The sequence below is a fragment of the Xiphophorus couchianus genome, chromosome 17, assembly GCF_001444195.1.
Source record: "Xiphophorus couchianus chromosome 17, X_couchianus-1.0, whole genome shotgun sequence".
NCBI lineage: Eukaryota > Metazoa > Chordata > Actinopteri > Cyprinodontiformes > Poeciliidae > Xiphophorus > Xiphophorus couchianus.
The window spans coordinates 14,288,302-14,313,755 of NC_040244.1; the positions used below are offsets into that span (position 1 = coordinate 14,288,302).

The following is a 25,454-nucleotide window of genomic DNA, read 5'->3' on the forward strand; positions in this document are numbered from 1 at the left end:
AGCTTACAAAAACTAACTTTTGAAACGGGAGTAAATATATAAAAAAAATACTTTATTTGCATTTCCCTTTCTGAGCCCAGTTGGAGTCCAGAGCCAGGCTGCTCCTCAGTCTCTCCACGTCACCTCTACTTCATCAGTCCTGTACCTGCAGCAGTGATCAACATGCTACCATCGGTCATCCATAGATACTGAGACAGAAATCCTGCGACTGTAGCTGCTGCTGTTACCTTTGTGTGATCCAAGAGTCTTCCAGCTCTGTGACGTAGCCGCTTCGGAACATTTCCCAACCCGCCTGAGCGATCATCGCTCCGTTATCGATGCAGAATCTGGGTCAGAGCACACAAACCTAAACAACCTGATACTTTTCAACTTCATGGGGAGGAATAGTAAGATCCTGTTGGTCTCTGCAAAGACTCAGACCCTGAATCTAAAGTAATCAACATTTATAATATCTAAATTCTTTAGTTACAGTTTGGTTGCCATCTGGAAACGCTCAAGTTTCAGCATTTATACCACTTCAGTTGCTGTATTTCTACCACACAGTTAGCTGCAAATGTGTGTTCCTATGGAAACGGCTGTCTCATGGTGGATGGGTTTGTTTACCGCTCGTCTGTAGCAAACAGCTTGGCTCCTCTCTCCTTGCACATCACCCCCATCATCTCCTGCAGACGCAAGTTACCTGTGGAGGAAACGTGTTGCTTCCTTCATGTTTTATAGGAAAAGAAGCTCAGAGATTTACACAAATATTTGAAGGCTGCAGTTAATCACTAACAGAAAGTTGTATGTTTTCAACAACTTTGTTTTAGCCCAGGTGTATTTCATAAAATACCTCATTTCATTCTTTTTTTTTTTTTTTTTAACTTTGAACTGAATGCTGTTCTTTACATGATGAACCCTAACCCAAAAAACGACATACTATACTATGACGTCGAAAATGTCCCAAAAAAACGACATACTTATAATATGTCGTTTTTTTGGACATCTTTGACGTCATAGTATAGTATGTCGTTTTTTGGAAATTTTCGACGTCATAGTATATAGTATGTCGTTTTTTGGACATATTGGACGTCATAGTATAGTATGTCGTTTTTTTACATTTTCGACGTCATAGTATTATAGTATGTCGTTTTTTTACATTTTCGACGTCATAGTATATAGTATGTCGTTTTTTTGGACATTTTCGACATCATAGTATAGTATGTCGTTTGTTGGACATTTTCGACGTCATAGTATAGTATGTCGGTTTTTTACATTTTCGACGTCACAGTATATCGTTTCTGAACATTTTCGACGTCACAGTATAGCATGTCGTTTTGTTGGACATTTTCGACGTCATAGTATATATGTCGTTTTTTTGGACCTTTTTGACGTCATAGTATAGTATGTCGTTTTTTTGGACATTTTCGACATCATAGTATAGTATGTCGTTTTTTTACATTTTCGACATAGTATTATAGTATGTCGGTTTTTTACATTTTCGACGTCACAGTATATCGTTTCTGGACATTTTCGACGTCACAGTATAGCATGTCGTTTTGTTGGACATTTTCGACGTCATAGTATATGTCGTTTTTTTGGACCTTTTTGACGTCATAGTCATCGTTTCTGGACATTTTCGACGTCACAGTATATCGTATGTCGGTTTTTGGACATTTTCGACGTCATAGTATAGTATGTCGTTTTTTGGACATTTTCGACATCATAGTATTATAGTATGTCGTTTTTTTATATTTTCGACGTCATAGTATAGTATATCGTTTCTGGACATTTTCGACATCATAGTATAGTATGTCGTTTTTTGGACATATTGGACGTCATAGTATAGTATGTCGGTTTTTGGACATTTTCGACGTCATAGTATGTCCATAGTATGACATATAGTATGTCGTTTTTTGGACATTTTCGACATCATAGTATTATAGTATGTCGTTTTTTTACATTTTCGACGTCATAGTATAGTATGTCGTTTCTGGACATTTTCGACATCATAGTATTATAGTATGTCGTTTTTTTACATTTTCGACGTCATAGTATAGTATATCGTTTTTTGGACCTTTTTGACGTCATAGTATAGTATGTCGTTTTTTTGGACATTTTCGACGTCATAGTATATTATGTCGTTTTTTTGGACATTTTCGACATCATAGTATTATAGTATGTCGTTTTTTTACATTTTCGACGTCATAGTATAGTATATCGTTTCTGGACATTTTCGACGTCACAGTATATCGTTTCTGGACATTTTCGACGTCATAGTATAGTATATCGTTTCTGGACATTTTCGACGTCATAGTATATATGTCGTTTTTTTGGACCTTTTCGATGTCAGTATTATAGTATGTCGTTTTTTTACATTTTCGACGTCATAGTATAGTATATCGTTTCTGGACATTTTCGACGTCATAGTATATATGTCGTTTTTTTGGACCTTTTCGATGTCATAGTATAGTATGTCGTTTTACATTTTCGACGTCATAGTATAGTATGTCGTTTTTTTGGACCTTTTTGACGTCATAGTATAGTATGTCGTTTTTTTGGACATTTTCGACGTCATAGTATAGTATGTCGTTTTTTGGACATTTTCGACATCATAGTATTATAGTATGTCGTTTTTTTACATTTTCGACGTCATAGTATAGTATGTCATTTCTGGACATTTTCGACGTCATAGTATAGTATGTCGTTTTTTGGCCATTTTCGACATCATAGTATTATAGTATGTCGTTTTTTTACATTTTCGACGTCATAGTATAGTATATCGTTTCTGGACATTTTCGACGTCATAGTATAGTATGTCATTTCTGGACATTTTTGACGTCATAGTATAGTATGTCGTTTTTTGGCCATTTTCGACATTATAGTATTATAGTATGTCGTTTTTTTACATTTTCGACGTCATAGTATAGTATATCGTTTCTGGACATTTTCGACGTCATAGTATATATGTCGTTTTTTTGGAACTTTTCGATATCATAGTATAGTATGTCGTTTTTTTGGACATTTTCGATGTCATAGTATAGTATATCGTTTCTGGACATTTTCGACGTCATAGTATTATAGTATGTCGTTTTTTTACATTTTCGACGTCATAGTATAGTATATCGTTTCTGGACATTTTCGACGTCATAGTATAGTATGTCGTTTTTTGGACATTTTCGACATCATAGTATTATAGTATGTCGTTTTTTTACATTTTCGACGTCATAGTATAGTATATCGTTTCTGGACAGTTTCGACGTCATAGTATTATAGTATGTCGTTTTTTTACATTTTCGACGTCAAAGTATTATAGTATGTCGTTTTTTTACATTTTCGACGTCATAGTATAGTATATCGTTTCTGGACATTTTCGACGTCATAGTATAGTATATCGTTTCTGGACATTTTCGACGTCATAGTATATATGTCGTTTTTTTGGACCTTTTCGATGTCATAGTATTATAGTATGTCGTTTTTTTACATTTTCGACGTCATAGTATAGTATATCGTTTCTGGACATTTTCGACGTCATAGTATATATGTCGTTTTTTTGGACCTTTTCGATGTCATAGTATAGTATGTCGTTTTACATTTTCGACGTCATAGTATAGTATGTCGTTTTTTTGGACCTTTTTGACGTCATAGTATAGTATGTCGTTTTTTTGGACATTTTCGACGTCATAGTATAGTATGTCGTTTTTTGGACATTTTCGACATCATAGTATTATAGTATGTCGTTTTTTTACATTTTCGACGTCACAGTATATCGTTTCTGGACATTTTCGACGTCATAGTATAGTATGTCGTTTTTTGGACATTTTCGACGTCATAGTATTATAGTATGTCGTTTTTTGGACAGTTTCGACGTCATAGTATAGTATGTCGTTTTTTGGACATTTTCGACATCATAGTATTATAGTATGTCGTTTTTTTACATTTTCGACGTCACAGTATATCGTTTCTGGACATTTTCGACGTCATAGTATAGTATATCGTTTCTGGACATTTTCGACGTCATAGTATTATAGTATGTCGTTTTTTTACATTTTCGACATAGTATTATAGTATGTCGTTTTTTTACATTTTCGACGTCATAGTATAGTATATCGTTTCTGGACATTTTCGACATCATAGTATTATAGTATGTCGTTTTTTTACATTTTCGACGTCATAGTATAGTATATCGTTTTTTGGACCTTTTTGACGTCATAGTATAGTATGTCGTTTTTTGGACCTTTTTGACGTCATAGTATAGTATGTCGTTTTGTTGGACATTTTCGACGTCATAGTATATTATGTCGTTTTTTTGGACATTTTCGACATCATAGTATATTATGTCGTTTTTTTGGACATTTTCGACATCATAGTATTATAGTATGTCGTTTTTTTACATTTTCGACGTCATAGTATAGTATATCGTTTCTGGACATTTTCGACGTCACAGTATATCGTTTCTGGACATTTTCGACGTCATAGTATAGTATGTCGTTTTGTTGGACCTTTTTGACGTCATAGTATAGTATGTCGTTTTGTTGGACATTTTCGACGTCATAGTATATATGTCGTTTTTTGGACCTTTTTGACGTCATAGTATAGTATGTCGTTTTGTTCGACATTTTCGACGTCATAGTATATTATGTCATTTTTTTGGACATTTTCGACATCATAGTATTATAGTATGTCGTTTTTTTACATTTTCGACGTCATAGTATAGTATATCGTTTTTTGGACCTTTTTGACGTCATAGTATAGTATGTCGTTTTTTTGGACATTTTCGACATCATAGTATTATAGTATGTCGTTTTTTTACATTTTCGACGTCATAGTATAGTATATCGTTTCTGGACATTTTCGACATCATAGTATATATGTCGTTTTTTTGGAACTTTTCGATATAGTATACTATGTCGTTTTTTTGGACATTTTCGACGTCATAGTATAGTATGTCGTTTGTTGGACATTTTCGACGTCATAGTATTATAGTATGTCGTTTTTTTACATTTTCGACGTCACAGTATATCGTTTCTGGACATTTTCGACGTCATAGTATAGTATGTCGTTTTGTTGGACATTTTCGACGTCATAGTATAGTATGTCGTTTTGTTGGACATTTTCGACGTCATAGTATAGTATGTCGTTTTTTTGGACATTTTCGATGTCATAGTATAGTATATCGTTTCTGGACATTTTCGACGTCATAGTATTATAGTATGTCGTTTTTTTACATTTTCGACGTCATAGTATAGTATGTCGTTTTTTGGACATTTTCGACATCATAGTATTATAGTATGTCGTTTTTTTACATTTTCGACGTCATAGTATAGTATGTCGTTTTTTTACATTTTCGACGTCATAGTATAGTATATCGTTTCTGGACATTTTCGACGTCATAGTATAGTATATCGTTTCTGGACATTTTCGACGTCATAGTATATATGTCGTTTTTTTGGACCTTTTCGATGTCATAGTATACTATGTCGTTTTTTTACATTTTCGACGTCATAGTATTATAGTATGTCGTTTTTTTACATTTTCGACGTCATAGTATAGTATATCGTTTCTGGACATTTTCGACGTCATAGTATAGTATGTCGTTTTTTGGACATTTTCGACATCATAGTATTATAGTATGTCGTTTTTTTACATTTTCGACGTCACAGTATATCGTTTCTGGACATTTTTGACGTCATAGTATAGTATGTCGTTTGTTTGACATTTTCGACGTCATAGTATTATAGTATGTCGTTTTTTGGACATTTTCGACGTCATAGTATAGTATGTCGTTTTTTGGACATTTTCGACATCATAGTATAGTATGTCGTTTTTTTACATTTTCGACGCCACAGTATATCGTTTCTGGACATTTTCGACGTCATAGTATATATGTCGTTTTTTTGGACATTTTCGATGTCATAGTATAGTATATCGTTTCTGGACATTTTCGACGTCATAGTATTATAGTATGTCGTTTTTTGGACATTTTCGACATCATAGTATTATAGTATGTCGTTTTTTTACATTTTCGACGTCATAGTATAGTATATCGTTTCTGGACATTTTCGACGTCATAGTATAGTATATCGTTTCTGGACATTTTCGACGTCATAGTATATATGTCGTTTTTTTGGACCTTTTCGATGTCATAGTATTATAGTATGTCGTTTTTTTACATTTTCGACGTCATAGTATTATAGTATGTCGTTTTTTTACATTTTCGACGTCATAGTATAGTATATCGTTTCTGGACATTTTCGACGTCATAGTATATATGTCGTTTTTTTGGACCTTTTCGATGTCATAGTATAGTATGTCGTTTTACATTTTCGACGTCATAGTATAGTATGTCGTTTTTTTGGACCTTTTTGACGTCATAGTATAGTATGTCGTTTTTTTGGACATTTTCGACGTCATAGTATAGTATGTCGTTTTTTGGACATTTTCGACATCATAGTATTATAGTATGTCGTTTTTTTACATTTTCGACGTCACAGTATATCGTTTCTGGACATTTTCGACGTCATAGTATAGTATGTCGTTTTTTGGACATTTTCGACGTCATAGTATTATAGTATGTCGTTTTTTGGACATTTTCGACGTCATAGTATAGTATGTCGTTTTTTGGACATTTTCGACATCATAGTATTATAGTATGTCGTTTTTTTACATTTTCGACGTCACAGTATATCGTTTCTGGACATTTTCGACGTCATAGTATAGTATGTCGTTTGACATTTTCGACGTCATAGTATAGTATGTCGTTTTTTGGACATTTTCGACATCATAGTATTATAGTATGTCGTTTTTTTACATTTTCGACGTCACAGTATATCGTTTCTGGACATTTTCGACGTCATAGTATAGTATGTCGTTTGTTTGACATTTTCGACGTCATAGTATAGTATGTCGTTTTTTGGACATTTTCGACATCATAGTATTATAGTATGTCGTTTTTTTACATTTTCGACGTCACAGTATATCGTTTCTGGACATTTTCGACGTCATAGTATAGTATATCGTTTCTGGACATTTTCGACGTCATAGTATTATAGTATGTCGTTTTTTTACATTTTCGACATAGTATTATAGTATGTCGTTTTTTTACATTTTCGACGTCATAGTATAGTATATCGTTTTTTGGACCTTTTTGACGTCATAGTATAGTATGTCGTTTTTTGGACATTTTCGACATCATAGTATTATAGTATGTCGTTTTTTTACATTTTCGACGTCATAGTATAGTATATCGTTTCTGGACATTTTCGACGTCACAGTATATCGTTTCTGGACATTTTCGACGTCACAGTATATCGTTTCTGGACATTTTCGACGTCATAGTATAGTATGTCGTTTTGTTGGACATTTTCGACGTCATAGTATAGTATGTCGTTTTGTTGGACCTTTTTGACGTCATAGTATAGTATGTCGTTTTGTTGGACATTTTCGACGTCATAGTATATATGTCGTTTTTTGGACCTTTTTGACGTCATAGTATAGTATGTCGTTTTGTTCGACATTTTCGACGTCATAGTATATTATGTCGTTTTTTTTGGACATTTTCGAAATCATAGTATTATAGTATGTCGTTTTTTTACATTTTCGACGTCATAGTATAGTATATCGTTTTTTGGACCTTTTTGACGTCATAGTATAGTATGTCGTTTTGTTGGACATTTTCGATATCATAGTATACTATGTCGTTTTTTTGGACATTTTCGACGTCATAGTATAGTAATTCGTTTGTTGGACATTTTCGCCTTCATAGTATTATAGTATGTCGTTTTTTTACATTTTCGACGTCACAGTATATCGTTTCTGGACATTTTCGACGTCATAGTATACTATGTCGTTTTGTTGGACATTTTCGACGTCATAGTATAGTATGTCGTTTTGTTGGACATTTTCGACGTCATAGTATAGTATGTCGTTTTTTTGGACATTTTCGATGTCATAGTATAGTATATCGTTTCTGGACATTTTCGACGTCATAGTATTATAGTATGTCGTTTTTTTACATTTTCGACGTCATAGTATAGTATATCGTTTCTGGACATTTTCGACGTCACAGTATATCGTTTCTGGACATTTTCGACGTCACAGTATATCGTTTCTGGACATTTTCGACGTCATAGTATACTATGTCGTTTTGTTGGACATTTTCGACGTCATAGTATAGTATATCGTTTTTTGGACCTTTTTGACGTCATAGTATAGTATGTCGTTTTTTTGGACATTTTCGACGTCATAGTATATTATGTCGTTTTTTTGGACATTTTCGACATCATAGTATTATAGTATGTCGTTTTTTTACATTTTCGACGTCATAGTATAGTATATCGTTTTTTGGACCTTTTTGACGTCATAGTATAGTATGTCGTTTTTTTGGACATTTTCGACATCATAGTATTATAGTATGTCGTTTTTTTACATTTTCGACGTCATAGTATAGTATATCGTTTCTGGACATTTTCGACATCATAGTATATATGTCGTTTTTTTGGAACTTTTCGATATAGTATACTATGTCGTTTTTTTGGACATTTTCGACGTCATAGTATAGTATGTCGTTTGTTGGACATTTTCGACGTCATAGTATTATAGTATGTCGTTTTTTTACATTTTCGACGTCACAGTATATCGTTTCTGGACATTTTCGACGTCATAGTATAGTATGTCGTTTTGTTGGACATTTTCGACGTCATAGTATAGTATGTCGTTTTGTTGGACATTTTCGACGTCATAGTATAGTATGTCGTTTTTTTGGACATTTTCGATGTCATAGTATAGTATATCGTTTCTGGACATTTTCGACGTCATAGTATTATAGTATGTCGTTTTTTTACATTTTCGACGTCATAGTATAGTATGTCGTTTTTTGGACATTTTCGACATCATAGTATTATAGTATGTCGTTTTTTTACATTTTCGACGTCATAGTATAGTATGTCGTTTTTTTACATTTTCGACGTCATAGTATAGTATATCGTTTCTGGACATTTTCGACGTCATAGTATAGTATATCGTTTCTGGACATTTTCGACGTCATAGTATATATGTCGTTTTTTTGGACCTTTTCGATGTCATAGTATACTATGTCGTTTTTTTACATTTTCGACGTCATAGTATTATAGTATGTCGTTTTTTTACATTTTCGACGTCATAGTATAGTATATCGTTTCTGGACATTTTCGACGTCATAGTATAGTATGTCGTTTTTTGGACATTTTCGACATCATAGTATTATAGTATGTCGTTTTTTTACATTTTCGACGTCACAGTATATCGTTTCTGGACATTTTTGACGTCATAGTATAGTATGTCGTTTGTTTGACATTTTCGACGTCATAGTATTATAGTATGTCGTTTTTTGGACATTTTCGACGTCATAGTATAGTATGTCGTTTTTTGGACATTTTCGACATCATAGTATAGTATGTCGTTTTTTTACATTTTCGACGCCACAGTATATCGTTTCTGGACATTTTCGACGTCATAGTATATATGTCGTTTTTTTGGACATTTTCGATGTCATAGTATAGTATATCGTTTCTGGACATTTTCGACGTCATAGTATTATAGTATGTCGTTTTTTGGACATTTTCGACATCATAGTATTATAGTATGTCGTTTTTTTACATTTTCGACGTCATAGTATAGTATATCGTTTCTGGACATTTTCGACGTCATAGTATAGTATATCGTTTCTGGACATTTTCGACGTCATAGTATATATGTCGTTTTTTTGGACCTTTTCGATGTCATAGTATTATAGTATGTCGTTTTTTTACATTTTCGACGTCATAGTATTATAGTATGTCGTTTTTTTACATTTTCGACGTCATAGTATAGTATATCGTTTCTGGACATTTTCGACGTCATAGTATATATGTCGTTTTTTTGGACCTTTTCGATGTCATAGTATAGTATGTCGTTTTACATTTTCGACGTCATAGTATAGTATGTCGTTTTTTTGGACCTTTTTGACGTCATAGTATAGTATGTCGTTTTTTTTGGACATTTTCGACGTCATAGTATAGTATGTCGTTTTTTGGACATTTTCGACATCATAGTATTATAGTATGTCGTTTTTTTACATTTTCGACGTCACAGTATATCGTTTCTGGACATTTTCGACGTCATAGTATAGTATGTCGTTTTTTGGACATTTTCGACGTCATAGTATTATAGTATGTCGTTTTTTGGACATTTTCGACGTCATAGTATAGTATGTCGTTTTTTGGACATTTTCGACATCATAGTATTATAGTATGTCGTTTTTTTACATTTTCGACGTCACAGTATATCGTTTCTGGACATTTTCGACGTCATAGTATAGTATGTCGTTTGACATTTTCGACGTCATAGTATAGTATGTCGTTTTTTGGACATTTTCGACATCATAGTATTATAGTATGTCGTTTTTTTACATTTTCGACGTCACAGTATATCGTTTCTGGACATTTTCGACGTCATAGTATAGTATGTCGTTTGTTTGACATTTTCGACGTCATAGTATAGTATGTCGTTTTTTGGACATTTTCGACATCATAGTATTATAGTATGTCGTTTTTTTACATTTTCGACGTCACAGTATATCGTTTCTGGACATTTTCGACGTCATAGTATAGTATATCGTTTCTGGACATTTTCGACGTCATAGTATTATAGTATGTCGTTTTTTTACATTTTCGACATAGTATTATAGTATGTCGTTTTTTTACATTTTCGACGTCATAGTATAGTATATCGTTTTTTGGACCTTTTTGACGTCATAGTATAGTATGTCGTTTTTTGGACATTTTCGACATCATAGTATTATAGTATGTCGTTTTTTTACATTTTCGACGTCATAGTATAGTATATCGTTTCTGGACATTTTCGACGTCACAGTATATCGTTTCTGGACATTTTCGACGTCACAGTATATCGTTTCTGGACATTTTCGACGTCATAGTATAGTATGTCGTTTTGTTGGACATTTTCGACGTCATAGTATAGTATGTCGTTTTGTTGGACCTTTTTGACGTCATAGTATAGTATGTCGTTTTGTTGGACATTTTCGACGTCATAGTATATATGTCGTTTTTTGGACCTTTTTGACGTCATAGTATAGTATGTCGTTTTGTTCGACATTTTCGACGTCATAGTATATTATGTCGTTTTTTTGGACATTTTCGAAATCATAGTATTATAGTATGTCGTTTTTTTACATTTTCGACGTCATAGTATAGTATATCGTTTTTTGGACCTTTTTGACGTCATAGTATAGTATGTCGTTTTGTTGGACATTTTCGATATCATAGTATACTATGTCGTTTTTTTGGACATTTTCGACGTCATAGTATAGTAATTCGTTTGTTGGACATTTTCGCCTTCATAGTATTATAGTATGTCGTTTTTTTACATTTTCGACGTCACAGTATATCGTTTCTGGACATTTTCGACGTCATAGTATACTATGTCGTTTTGTTGGACATTTTCGACGTCATAGTATAGTATGTCGTTTTGTTGGACATTTTCGACGTCATAGTATAGTATGTCGTTTTTTTGGACATTTTCGATGTCATAGTATAGTATATCGTTTCTGGACATTTTCGACGTCATAGTATTATAGTATGTCGTTTTTTTACATTTTCGACGTCATAGTATAGTATATCGTTTCTGGACATTTTCGACGTCACAGTATATCGTTTCTGGACATTTTCGACGTCACAGTATATCGTTTCTGGACATTTTCGACGTCATAGTATACTATGTCGTTTTGTTGGACATTTTCGACGTCATAGTATAGTATATCGTTTTTTGGACCTTTTTGACGTCATAGTATAGTATGTCGTTTTTTTGGACATTTTCGACGTCATAGTATATTATGTCGTTTTTTTTGGACATTTTCGACATCATAGTATTATAGTATGTCGTTTTTTTACATTTTCGACGTCATAGTATAGTATATCGTTTCTGGACATTTTCGACGTCACAGTATATCGTTTCTGGACATTTTCGACGTCACAGTATATCGTTTCTGGACATTTTCGACGTCATAGTATAGTATATCGTTTCTGGACATTTTCGACGTCATAGTATATATGTCGTTTTTTTGGACCTTTTCGATGTCAGTATTATAGTATGTCGTTTTTTTACATTTTCGACGTCATAGTATAGTATATCGTTTCTGGACATTTTCGACGTCATAGTATATATGTCGTTTTTTTTGGACCTTTTCGATGTCATAGTATAGTATGTCGTTTTACATTTTCGACGTCATAGTATAGTATATCGTTTTTTGGACCTTTTTGACGTCATAGTATAGTATGTCGTTTTTTGGCCATTTTCGACATCATAGTATTATAGTATGTCGTTTTTTTACATTTTCGACGTCATAGTATAGTATATCGTTTCTGGACATTTTCGACGTCATAGTATATATGTCGTTTTTTTGGAACTTTTCGATATCATAGTATAGTATGTCGTTTTTTTGGACATTTTCGATGTCATAGTATAGTATATCGTTTCTGGACATTTTCGACGTCATAGTATTATAGTATGTCGTTTTTTTTACATTTTCGACGTCATAGTATAGTATATCGTTTCTGGACATTTTCGACGTCATAGTATAGTATGTCGTTTTTTGGACATTTTCGACATCATAGTATTATAGTATGTCGTTTTTTTACATTTTCGACGTCATAGTATAGTATATCGTTTCTGGACAGTTTCGACGTCATAGTATTATAGTATGTCGTTTTTTTACATTTTCGACGTCAAAGTATTATAGTATGTCGTTTTTTTACATTTTCGACGTCATAGTATAGTATATCGTTTCTGGACATTTTCGACGTCATAGTATAGTATATCGTTTCTGGACATTTTCGACGTCATAGTATATATGTCGTTTTTTTTGGACCTTTTCGATGTCATAGTATTATAGTATGTCGTTTTTTTACATTTTCGACGTCATAGTATTATAGTATGTCGTTTTTTTACATTTTCGACGTCATAGTATAGTATATCGTTTCTGGACATTTTCGACGTCATAGTATATATGTCGTTTTTTTGGACCTTTTCGATGTCATAGTATTATAGTATGTCGTTTTTTTACATTTTCGACGTCATAGTATTATAGTATGTCGTTTTTTTTACATTTTCGACGTCACAGTATATCGTTTCTGGACATTTTCGACGTCATAGTATAGTATATCGTTTCTGGACATTTTCGACGTCATAGTATTATAGTATGTCGTTTTTTTACATTTTCGACATAGTATTATAGTATGTCGTTTTTTTACATTTTCGACGTCATAGTATAGTATATCGTTTTTTGGACCTTTTTGACGTCATAGTATAGTATGTCGTTTTTTGGACATTTTCGACATCATAGTATTATAGTATGTCGTTTTTTTACATTTTCGACGTCATAGTATAGTATATCGTTTCTGGACATTTTCGACGTCACAGTATATCGTTTCTGGACATTTTCGACGTCACAGTATATCGTTTCTGGACATTTTCGACGTCATAGTATAGTATGTCGTTTTGTTGGACATTTTCGACGTCATAGTATAGTATGTCGTTTTGTTGGACCTTTTTGACGTCATAGTATAGTATGTCGTTTTGTTGGACATTTTCGACGTCATAGTATATATGTCGTTTTTTGGACCTTTTTGACGTCATAGTATAGTATGTCGTTTTGTTCGACATTTTCGACGTCATAGTATATTATGTCGTTTTTTTGGACATTTTCGAAATCATAGTATTATAGTATGTCGTTTTTTTACATTTTCGACGTCATAGTATAGTATATCGTTTTTTGGACCTTTTTGACGTCATAGTATAGTATGTCGTTTTGTTGGACATTTTCGATATCATAGTATACTATGTCGTTTTTTTGGACATTTTCGACGTCATAGTATAGTAATTCGTTTGTTGGACATTTTCGCCTTCATAGTATTATAGTATGTCGTTTTTTTACATTTTCGACGTCACAGTATATCGTTTCTGGACATTTTCGACGTCATAGTATACTATGTCGTTTTGTTGGACATTTTCGACGTCATAGTATAGTATGTCGTTTTGTTGGACATTTTCGACGTCATAGTATAGTATGTCGTTTTTTTGGACATTTTCGATGTCATAGTATAGTATATCGTTTCTGGACATTTTCGACGTCATAGTATTATAGTATGTCGTTTTTTTACATTTTCGACGTCATAGTATAGTATATCGTTTCTGGACATTTTCGACGTCACAGTATATCGTTTCTGGACATTTTCGACGTCACAGTATATCGTTTCTGGACATTTTCGACGTCATAGTATACTATGTCGTTTTGTTGGACATTTTCGACGTCATAGTATAGTATATCGTTTTTTGGACCTTTTTGACGTCATAGTATAGTATGTCGTTTTTTTGGACATTTTCGACGTCATAGTATATTATGTCGTTTTTTTGGACATTTTCGACATCATAGTATTATAGTATGTCGTTTTTTTACATTTTCGACGTCATAGTATAGTATATCGTTTCTGGACATTTTCGACGTCACAGTATATCGTTTCTGGACATTTTCGACGTCACAGTATATCGTTTCTGGACATTTTCGACGTCATAGTATAGTATATCGTTTCTGGACATTTTCGACGTCATAGTATATATGTCGTTTTTTTGGACCTTTTCGATGTCAGTATTATAGTATGTCGTTTTTTTACATTTTCGACGTCATAGTATAGTATATCGTTTCTGGACATTTTCGACGTCATAGTATATATGTCGTTTTTTTGGACCTTTTCGATGTCATAGTATAGTATGTCGTTTTACATTTTCGACGTCATAGTATAGTATATCGTTTTTTGGACCTTTTTGACGTCATAGTATAGTATGTCGTTTTTTGGCCATTTTCGACATCATAGTATTATAGTATGTCGTTTTTTTACATTTTCGACGTCATAGTATAGTATATCGTTTCTGGACATTTTCGACGTCATAGTATATATGTCGTTTTTTTGGAACTTTTCGATATCATAGTATAGTATGTCGTTTTTTTGGACATTTTCGATGTCATAGTATAGTATATCGTTTCTGGACATTTTCGACGTCATAGTATTATAGTATGTCGTTTTTTTACATTTTCGACGTCATAGTATAGTATATCGTTTCTGGACATTTTCGACGTCATAGTATAGTATGTCGTTTTTTGGACATTTTCGACATCATAGTATTATAGTATGTCGTTTTTTTACATTTTCGACGTCATAGTATAGTATATCGTTTCTGGACAGTTTCGACGTCATAGTATTATAGTATGTCGTTTTTTTACATTTTCGACGTCAAAGTATTATAGTATGTCGTTTTTTTACATTTTCGACGTCATAGTATAGTATATCGTTTCTGGACATTTTCGACGTCATAGTATAGTATATCGTTTCTGGACATTTTCGACGTCATAGTATATATGTCGTTTTTTTGGACCTTTTCGATGTCATAGTATTATAGTATGTCGTTTTTTTACATTTTCGACGTCATAGTATTATAGTATGTCGTTTTTTTACATTTTCGACGTCATAGTATAGTATATCGTTTCTGGACATTTTCGACGTCATAGTATATATGTCGTTTTTTTGGACCTTTTCGATGTCATAGTATTATAGTATGTCGTTTTTTTACATTTTCGACGTCATAGTATTATAGTATGTCGTTTTTTTACATTTTCGACGTCACAGTATATCGTTTCTGGACATTTTCGACGTCATAGTATAGTATATCGTTTCTGGACATTTTCGACGTCATAGTATTATAGTATGTCGTTTTTTTACATTTTCGACATAGTATTATAGTATGTCGTTTTTTTACATTTTCGACGTCATAGTATAGTATATCGTTTTTTGGACCTTTTTGACGTCATAGTATAGTATGTCGTTTTTTTGGACATTTTCGACATCATAGTATTATAGTATGTCGTTTTTTTACATTTTCGACGTCATAGTATAGTATATCGTTTCTGGACATTTTCGACGTCACAGTATATCGTTTCTGGACATTTTCGACGTCACAGTATATCGTTTCTGGACATTTTCGACGTCATAGTATAGTATGTCGTTTTGTTGGACATTTTCGACGTCATAGTATAGTATGTCGTTTTGTTGGACCTTTTTGACGTCATAGTATAGTATGTCGTTTTGTTGGACATTTTCGACGTCATAGTATATATGTCGTTTTTTGGACCTTTTTGACGTCATAGTATAGTATGTCGTTTTGTTCGACATTTTCGACGTCATAGTATATTATGTCGTTTTTTTGGACATTTTCGAAATCATAGTATTATAGTATGTCGTTTTTTTACATTTTCGACGTCATAGTATAGTATATCGTTTTTTGGACCTTTTTGACGTCATAGTATAGTATGTCGTTTTGTTGGACATTTTCGATATCATAGTATACTATGTCGTTTTTTTGGACATTTTCGACGTCATAGTATAGTAATTCGTTTGTTGGACATTTTCGCCTTCATAGTATTATAGTATGTCGTTTTTTTACATTTTCGACGTCACAGTATATCGTTTCTGGACATTTTCGACGTCATAGTATACTATGTCGTTTTGTTGGACATTTTCGACGTCATAGTATAGTATGTCGTTTTGTTGGACATTTTCGACGTCATAGTATAGTATGTCGTTTTTTTTGGACATTTTCGATGTCATAGTATAGTATATCGTTTCTGGACATTTTCGACGTCATAGTATTATAGTATGTCGTTTTTTTACATTTTCGACGTCATAGTATAGTATATCGTTTCTGGACATTTTCGACGTCACAGTATATCGTTTCTGGACATTTTCGACGTCACAGTATATCGTTTCTGGACATTTTCGACGTCATAGTATACTATGTCGTTTTGTTGGACATTTTCGACGTCATAGTATAGTATATCGTTTTTTGGACCTTTTTGACGTCATAGTATAGTATGTCGTTTTTTTGGACATTTTCGACGTCATAGTATATTATGTCGTTTTTTTGGACATTTTCGACATCATAGTATTATAGTATGTCGTTTTTTTACATTTTCGACGTCATAGTATAGTATATCGTTTCTGGACATTTTCGACGTCACAGTATATCGTTTCTGGACATTTTCGACGTCACAGTATATCGTTTCTGGACATTTTCGACGTCATAGTATAGTATATCGTTTCTGGACATTTTCGACGTCATAGTATATATGTCGTTTTTTTGGACCTTTTCGATGTCAGTATTATAGTATATCGTTTCTGGACATTTTCGACGTCATAGTATATATGTCGTTTTTTTGGACCTTTTCGATGTCATAGTATAGTATGTCGTTTTACATTTTCGACGTCATAGTATAGTATATCGTTTTTTGGACCTTTTTGACGTCATAGTATAGTATGTCGTTTTTTGGCCATTTTCGACATCATAGTATTATAGTATGTCGTTTTTTTACATTTTCGACGTCATAGTATAGTATATCGTTTCTGGACATTTTCGACGTCATAGTATATATGTCGTTTTTTTGGAACTTTTCGATATCATAGTATAGTATGTCGTTTTTTTGGACATTTTCGATGTCATAGTATAGTATATCGTTTCTGGACATTTTCGACGTCATAGTATTATAGTATGTCGTTTTTTTACATTTTCGACGTCATAGTATAGTATATCGTTTCTGGACATTTTCGACGTCATAGTATAGTATGTCGTTTTTTGGACATTTTCGACATCATAGTATTATAGTATGTCGTTTTTTTACATTTTCGACGTCATAGTATAGTATATCGTTTCTGGACAGTTTCGACGTCATAGTATTATAGTATGTCGTTTTTTTACATTTTCGACGTCAAAGTATTATAGTATGTCGTTTTTTTACATTTTCGACGTCATAGTATAGTATATCGTTTCTGGACATTTTCGACGTCATAGTATAGTATATCGTTTCTGGACATTTTCGACGTCATAGTATATATGTCGTTTTTTTGGACCTTTTCGATGTCATAGTATTATAGTATGTCGTTTTTTTACATTTTCGACGTCATAGTATTATAGTATGTCGTTTTTTTACATTTTCGACGTCATAGTATAGTATATCGTTTCTGGACATTTTCGACGTCATAGTATAGTATGTCGTTTTTTTGGACCTTTTTGACGTCATAGTATAGTATGTCGTTTTTTTGGACATTTTCGACGTCATAGTATAGTATGTCGTTTTTTGGACATTTTCGACATCATAGTATTATAGTATGTCGTTTTTTTACATTTTCGACGTCACAGTATATCGTTTCTGGACATTTTCGACGTCATAGTATAGTATGTCGTTTTTTGGACATTTTCGACGTCATAGTATTATAGTATGTCGTTTTTTGGACATTTTCGACGTCATAGTATAGTATGTCGTTTTTTGGACATTTTCGACATCATAGTATTATAGTATGTCGTTTTTTTACATTTTCGACGTCATAGTATAGTATATCGTTTCTGGACAGTTTCGACGTCATAGTATTATAGTATGTCGTTTTTTTACATTTTCGACGTCAAAGTATTATAGTATGTCGTTTTTTTACATTTTCGACGTCATAGTATAGTATATCGTTTCTGGACATTTTCGACGTCATAGTATAGTATATCGTTTCTGGACATTTTCGACGTCATAGTATATATGTCGTTTTTTTGGACCTTTTCGATGTCATAGTATTATAGTATGTCGTTTTTTTACATTTTCGACGTCATAGTATTATAGTATGTCGTTTTTTTACATTTTCGACGTCATAGTATAGTATATCGTTTCTGGACATTTTCGACGTCATAGTATATATGTCGTTTTTTTGGACCTTTTCGATGTCATAGTATAGTATGTCGTTTTACATTTTCGACGTCATAGTATAGTATGTCGTTTTTTTGGACCTTTTTGACGTCATAGTATAGTATGTCGTTTTTTTTGGACATTTTCGACGTCATAGTATAGTATGTCGTTTTTTTGGACATTTTCGACATCATAGTATTATAGTATGTCGTTTTTTTACATTTTCGACGTCACAGTATATCGTTTCTGGACATTTTCGACGTCATAGTATAGTATGTCGTTTTTTGGACATTTTCGACGTCATAGTATTATAGTATGTCGTTTTTTGGACATTTTCGACGTCATAGTATAGTATGTCGTTTTTTGGACATTTTCGACATCATAGTATTATAGTATGTCGTTTTTTTACATTTTCGACGTCACAGTATATCGTTTCTGGACATTTTCGACGTCATAGTATAGTATATCGTTTCTGGACATTTTCGACGTCATAGTATTATAGTATGTCGTTTTTTTACATTTTCGACATAGTATTATAGTATGTCGTTTTTTTACATTTTCGACGTCATAGTATAGTATATCGTTTCTGGACATTTTCGACATCATAGTATTATAGTATGTCGTTTTTTTACATTTTCGACGTCATAGTATAGTATATCGTTTTTTGGACCTTTTTGACGTCATAGTATAGTATGTCGTTTTGTTGGACATTTTCGACGTCATAGTATATTATGTCGTTTTTTTGGACATTTTCGACATCATAGTATATTATGTCGTTTTTTTGGACATTTTCGACATCATAGTATTATAGTATGTCGTTTTTTTACATTTTCGACGTCATAGTATAGTATATCGTTTCTGGACATTTTCGACGTCACAGTATATCGTTTCTGGACATTTTCGACGTCACAGTATATCGTTTCTGGACATTTTCGACGTCATAGTATAGTATGTCGTTTTGTTGGACCTTTTTGACGTCATAGTATAGTATGTCGTTTTGTTGGACATTTTCGACGTCATAGTATATATGTCGTTTTTTGGACCTTTTTGACGTCATAGTATAGTATGTCGTTTTGTTCGACATTTTCGACGTCATAGTATATTATGTCATTTTTTTGGACATTTTCGACATCATAGTATTATAGTATGTCGTTTTTTTACATTTTCGACGTCATAGTATAGTATATCGTTTTTTGGACCTTTTTGACGTCATAGTATAGTATATCGTTTCTGGACATTTTCGACATCATAGTATATATGTGGTTTTTTTGGAACTTTTCGATATAGTATACAATGTCGTTTTTTTGGACATTTTCGACGTCATAGTATAGTATGTCGTTTGTTGGACATTTTCGACGTCATAGTATTATAGTATGTCGTTTTTTTACATTTTCGACGTCACAGTATATCGTTTCTGGACATTTTCGACGTCATAGTATAGTATGTCGTTTTGTTGGACATTTTCGACGTCATAGTATAGTATGTCGTTTTGTTGGACATTTTCGACGTCATAGTATAGTATGTCGTTTTTTTGGACATTTTCGATGTCATAGTATAGTATATCGTTTCTGGACATTTTCAACGTCATAGTATTATAGTATGTCGTTTTTTTACATTTTCGACGTCATAGTATAGTATATCGTTTCTGGACATTTTCGACGTCATAGTATAGTATGTCGTTTTTTGGACATTTTCGACATCATAGTATTATAGTATGTCGTTTTTTTTACATTTTCGACGTCATAGTATAGTATGTCGTTTTTTTACATTTTCGACGTCATAGTATAGTATATCGTTTCTGGACATTTTCGACGTCATAGTATAGTATATCGTTTCTGGACATTTTCGACGTCATAGTATATATGTCGTTTTTTTGGACCTTTTCGATGTCATAGTATACTATGTCGTTTTTTTTACATTTTCGACGTCATAGTATTATAGTATGTCGTTTTTTTACATTTTCGACGTCATAGTATAGTATATCGTTTCTGGACATTTTCGACGTCATAGTATAGTATGTCGTTTTTTGGACATTTTCGACATCATAGTATTATAGTATGTCGTTTTTTTACATTTTCGACGTCACAGTATATCGTTTCTGGACATTTTCGACGTCATAGTATAGTATGTCGTTTGTTTGACATTTTCGACGTCATAGTATTATAGTATGTCGTTTTTTGGACATTTTCGACGTCATAGTATAGTATGTCGTTTTTTGGACATTTTCGACATCATAGTATTATAGTATGTCGTTTTTTTACATTTTCGACGCCACAGTATATCGTTTCTGGACATTTTCGACGTCATAGTATATATGTCGTTTTTTTGGACATTTTCGATGTCATAGTATAGTATATCGTTTCTGGACATTTTCGACGTCATAGTATTATAGTATGTCGTTTTTTGGACATTTTCGACATCATAGTATTATAGTATGTCGTTTTTTTACATTTTCGACGTCATAGTATAGTATATCGTTTCTGGACATTTTCGACGTCATAGTATAGTATATCGTTTCTGGACATTTTCGACGTCATAGTATAGTATGTCGTTTTTTTGGACCTTTTTGACGTCATAGTATAGTATGTCGTTTTTTTGGACATTTTCGACGTCATAGTATAGTATGTCGTTTTTTGGACATTTTCGACATCATAGTATTATAGTATGTCGTTTTTTTACATTTTCGACGTCACAGTATATCGTTTCTGGACATTTTCGACGTCATAGTATAGTATGTCGTTTTTTGGACATTTTCGACGTCATAGTATTATAGTATGTCGTTTTTTGGACATTTTCGACGTCATAGTATAGTATGTCGTTTTATGGACATTTTCGACATCATAGTATTATAGTATGTCGTTTTTTTACATTTTCGACGTCACAGTATATCGTTTCTGGACATTTTCGACGTCATAGTATAGTATATCGTTTCTGGACATTTTCGACGTCATAGTATTATAGTATGTCGTTTTTTTACATTTTCGACATAGTATTATAGTATGTCGTTTTTTTACATTTTCGACGTCATAGTATAGTATATCGTTTCTGGACATTTTCGACATCATAGTATTATAGTATGTCGTTTTTTTACATTTTCGACGTCATAGTATAGTATATCGTTTTTTGGACCTTTTTGACGTCATAGTATAGTATGTCGTTTTTTGGACCTTTTTGACGTCATAGTATAGTATGTCGTTTTGTTGGACATTTTCGACGTCATAGTATATTATGTCGTTTTTTTGGACATTTTCGACATTATAGTATATTATGTCGTTTTTTTTGGACATTTTCGACATCATAGTATTATAGTATGTCGTTTTTTTACATTTTCGACGTCATAGTATAGTATATCGTTTCTGGACATTTTCGACGTCACAGTATATCGTTTCTGGACATTTTCGACGTCATAGTATAGTATGTCGTTTTGTTGGACCTTTTTGACGTCATAGTATAGTATGTCGTTTTGTTGGACATTTTCGACGTCATAGTATATATGTCGTTTTTTGGACCTTTTTGACGTCATAGTATAGTATGTCGTTTTGTTCGACATTTTCGACGTCATAGTATATTATGTCATTTTTTTGGACATTTTCGACATCATAGTATTATAGTATGTCGTTTTTTTACATTTTCGACGTCATAGTATAGTATATCGTTTTTTGGACCTTTTTGACGTCATAGTATAGTATGTCGTTTTTTTGGACATTTTCGACATCATAGTATTATAGTATGTCGTTTTTTTACATTTTCGACGTCATAGTATAGTATATCGTTTCTGGACATTTTCGACATCATAGTATATATGTCGTTTTTTTGGAACTTTTCGATATAGTATACTATGTCGTTTTTTTGGACATTTTCGACGTCATAGTATAGTATGTCGTTTGTTGGACATTTTCGACGTCATAGTATTATAGTATGTCGTTTTTTTACATTTTCGACGTCACAGTATATCGTTTCTGGACATTTTCGACGTCATAGTATAGTATGTCGTTTTGTTGGACATTTTCGACGTCATAGTATAGTATGTCGTTTTGTTGGACATTTTCGACGTCATAGTATAGTATGTCGTTTTTTTGGACATTTTCGATGTCATAGTATAGTATATCGTTTCTGGACATTTTCGACGTCATAGTATTATAGTATGTCGTTTTTTTACATTTTCGACGTCATAGTATAGTATATCGTTTCTGGACATTTTCGACGTCATAGTATAGTATGTCGTTTTTTGGACATTTTCGACATCATAGTATTATAGTATGTCGTTTTTTTACATTTTCGACGTCATAGTATAGTATGTCGTTTTTTTACATTTTCGACGTCATAGTATAGTATATCGTTTCTGGACATTTTCGACGTCATAGTATAGTATATCGTTTCTGGACATTTTCGACGTCATAGTATATATGTCGTTTTTTTGGACCTTTTCGATGTCATAGTATACTATGTCGTTTTTTTACATTTTCGACGTCATAGTATTATAGTATGTCGTTTTTTTACATTTTCGACGTCATAGTATAGTATATCGTTTCTGGACATTTTCGACGTCATAGTATAGTATGTCGTTTTTTGGACATTTTCGACATCATAGTATTATAGTATGTCGTTTTTTTACATTTTCGACGTCACAGTATATCGTTTCTGGACATTTTCGACGTCATAGTATAGTATGTCGTTTTTTGGACATTTTCGACATCATAGTATTATAGTATGTCGTTTTTTTACATTTTCGACGCCACAGTATATCGTTTCTGGACATTTTCGACGTCATAGTATATATGTCGTTTTTTTGGACATTTTCGATGTCATAGTATAGTATATCGTTTCTGGACATTTTCGACGTCATAGTATTATAGTATGTCGTTTTTTGGACATTTTCGACATCATAGTATTATAGTATGTCGTTTTTTTACATTTTCGACGTCATAGTATAGTATATCGTTTCTGGACATTTTCGACGTCATAGTATAGTATATCGTTTCTGGACATTTTCGACGTCACAGTATATCGTTTCTGGACATTTTCGACGTCACAGTATATCGTTTCTGGACATTTTCGACGTCATAGTATAGTATGTCGTTTTGTTGGACATTTTCGACGTCATAGTATAGTATGTCGTTTTGTTGGACCTTTTTGACGTCATAGTATAGTATGTCGTTTTGTTGGACATTTTCGACGTCATAGTATATATGTCGTTTTTTGGACCTTTTTGACGTCATAGTATAGTATGTCGTTTTGTTCGACATTTTCGACGTCATAGTATATTATGTCGTTTTTTTGGACATTTTCGAAATCATAGTATTATAGTATGTCGTTTTTTTACATTTTCGACGTCATAGTATAGTATATCGTTTTTTGGACCTTTTTGACGTCATAGTATAGTATGTCGTTTTTTTGGACATTTTCGATGTCATAGTATAGTATATCGTTTCTGGACATTTTCGACGTCATAGTATTATAGTATGTCGTTTTTTTACATTTTCGACGTCACAGTATATCGTTTCTGGACATTTTCGACGTCATAGTATACTATGTCGTTTTGTTGGACATTTTCGACGTCATAGTATAGTATGTCGTTTTGTTGGACATTTTCGACGTCATAGTATAGTATGTCGTTTTTTTGGACATTTTCGATGTCATAGTATAGTATATCGTTTCTGGACATTTTCGACGTCATAGTATTATAGTATGTCGTTTTTTTACATTTTCGACGTCATAGTATAGTATATCGTTTCTGGACATTTTCGACGTCATAGTATAGTATGTCGTTTTTTGGACATTTTCGACATCATAGTATTATAGTATGTCGTTTTTTTACATTTTCGACGTCATAGTATAGTATATCGTTTCTGGACATTTTCGACGTCATAGTATAGTATATCGTTTCTGGACATTTTCGACGTCATAGTATAGTATGTCGTTTTTTGGACATTTTCGACATCATAGTATTATAGTATGTCGTTTTTTTACATTTTCGACGTCATAGTATTATAGTATGTCGTTTTTTGGACATTTTCGACGTCATAGTATAGTATGTCGTTTTTTGGACATTTTCGACATCATAGTATTATAGTATGTCGTTTTTTTACATTTTCGACGTCACAGTATATCGTTTCTGGACATTTTCGACGTCATAGTATAGTATGTCGTTTTTTGGACATTTTCGACGTCATAGTATTATAGTATGTCTTTTTTTTACATTTTCGATGTCATAGTATAGTATGTCGTTTTTTGGACATTTTCGACGTCATAGAATAGTATATCGTTTCTGGACATTTTCGACGTCATAGTATAGTATATCGTTTCTGGACATTTTCGACGTCATAGTATATATGTCGTTTTTTTGGACCTTTTCGATGTCATAGTATTATAGTATGTCGTTTTTTTACATTTTCGACGTCATAGTATTATAGTATGTCGTTTTTTTACATTTTCGACGTCATAGTATAGTATATCGTTTCTGGACATTTTCGACGTCATAGTATATATGTCGTTTTTTTGGACCTTTTCGATGTCATAGTATAGTATGTCGTTTTACATTTTCGACGTCATAGTATAGTATGTCGTTTTTTTGGACCTTTTTGACGTCATAGTATAGTATGTCGTTTTTTTGGACATTTTCGACGTCATAGTATAGTATGTCGTTTTTTGGACATTTTCGACATCATAG

At 32.7% G+C, this 25,454-nt stretch overlaps 1 protein-coding gene across 1 annotated transcript in view; it reads right to left on the reverse strand.

The window, feature by feature from the left end:
- Positions 1-31: 31 nt before the first annotated feature.
- Positions 32-25,454, reverse strand: part of osgep (O-sialoglycoprotein endopeptidase) — a 97,790-nt gene continuing 72,367 nt past the window's right edge. The window contains exons 10-12 of the mRNA XM_028043499.1: positions 604-679; positions 228-326; positions 32-145 (exon numbers count right to left, since the gene is read on the reverse strand). Coding sequence (XP_027899300.1) covers positions 106-145; positions 228-326; positions 604-679 — 215 coding nt within the window. The 3' untranslated portion in view covers positions 32-105. The remainder of the gene's footprint in view (positions 146-227; positions 327-603; positions 680-25,454) is intronic.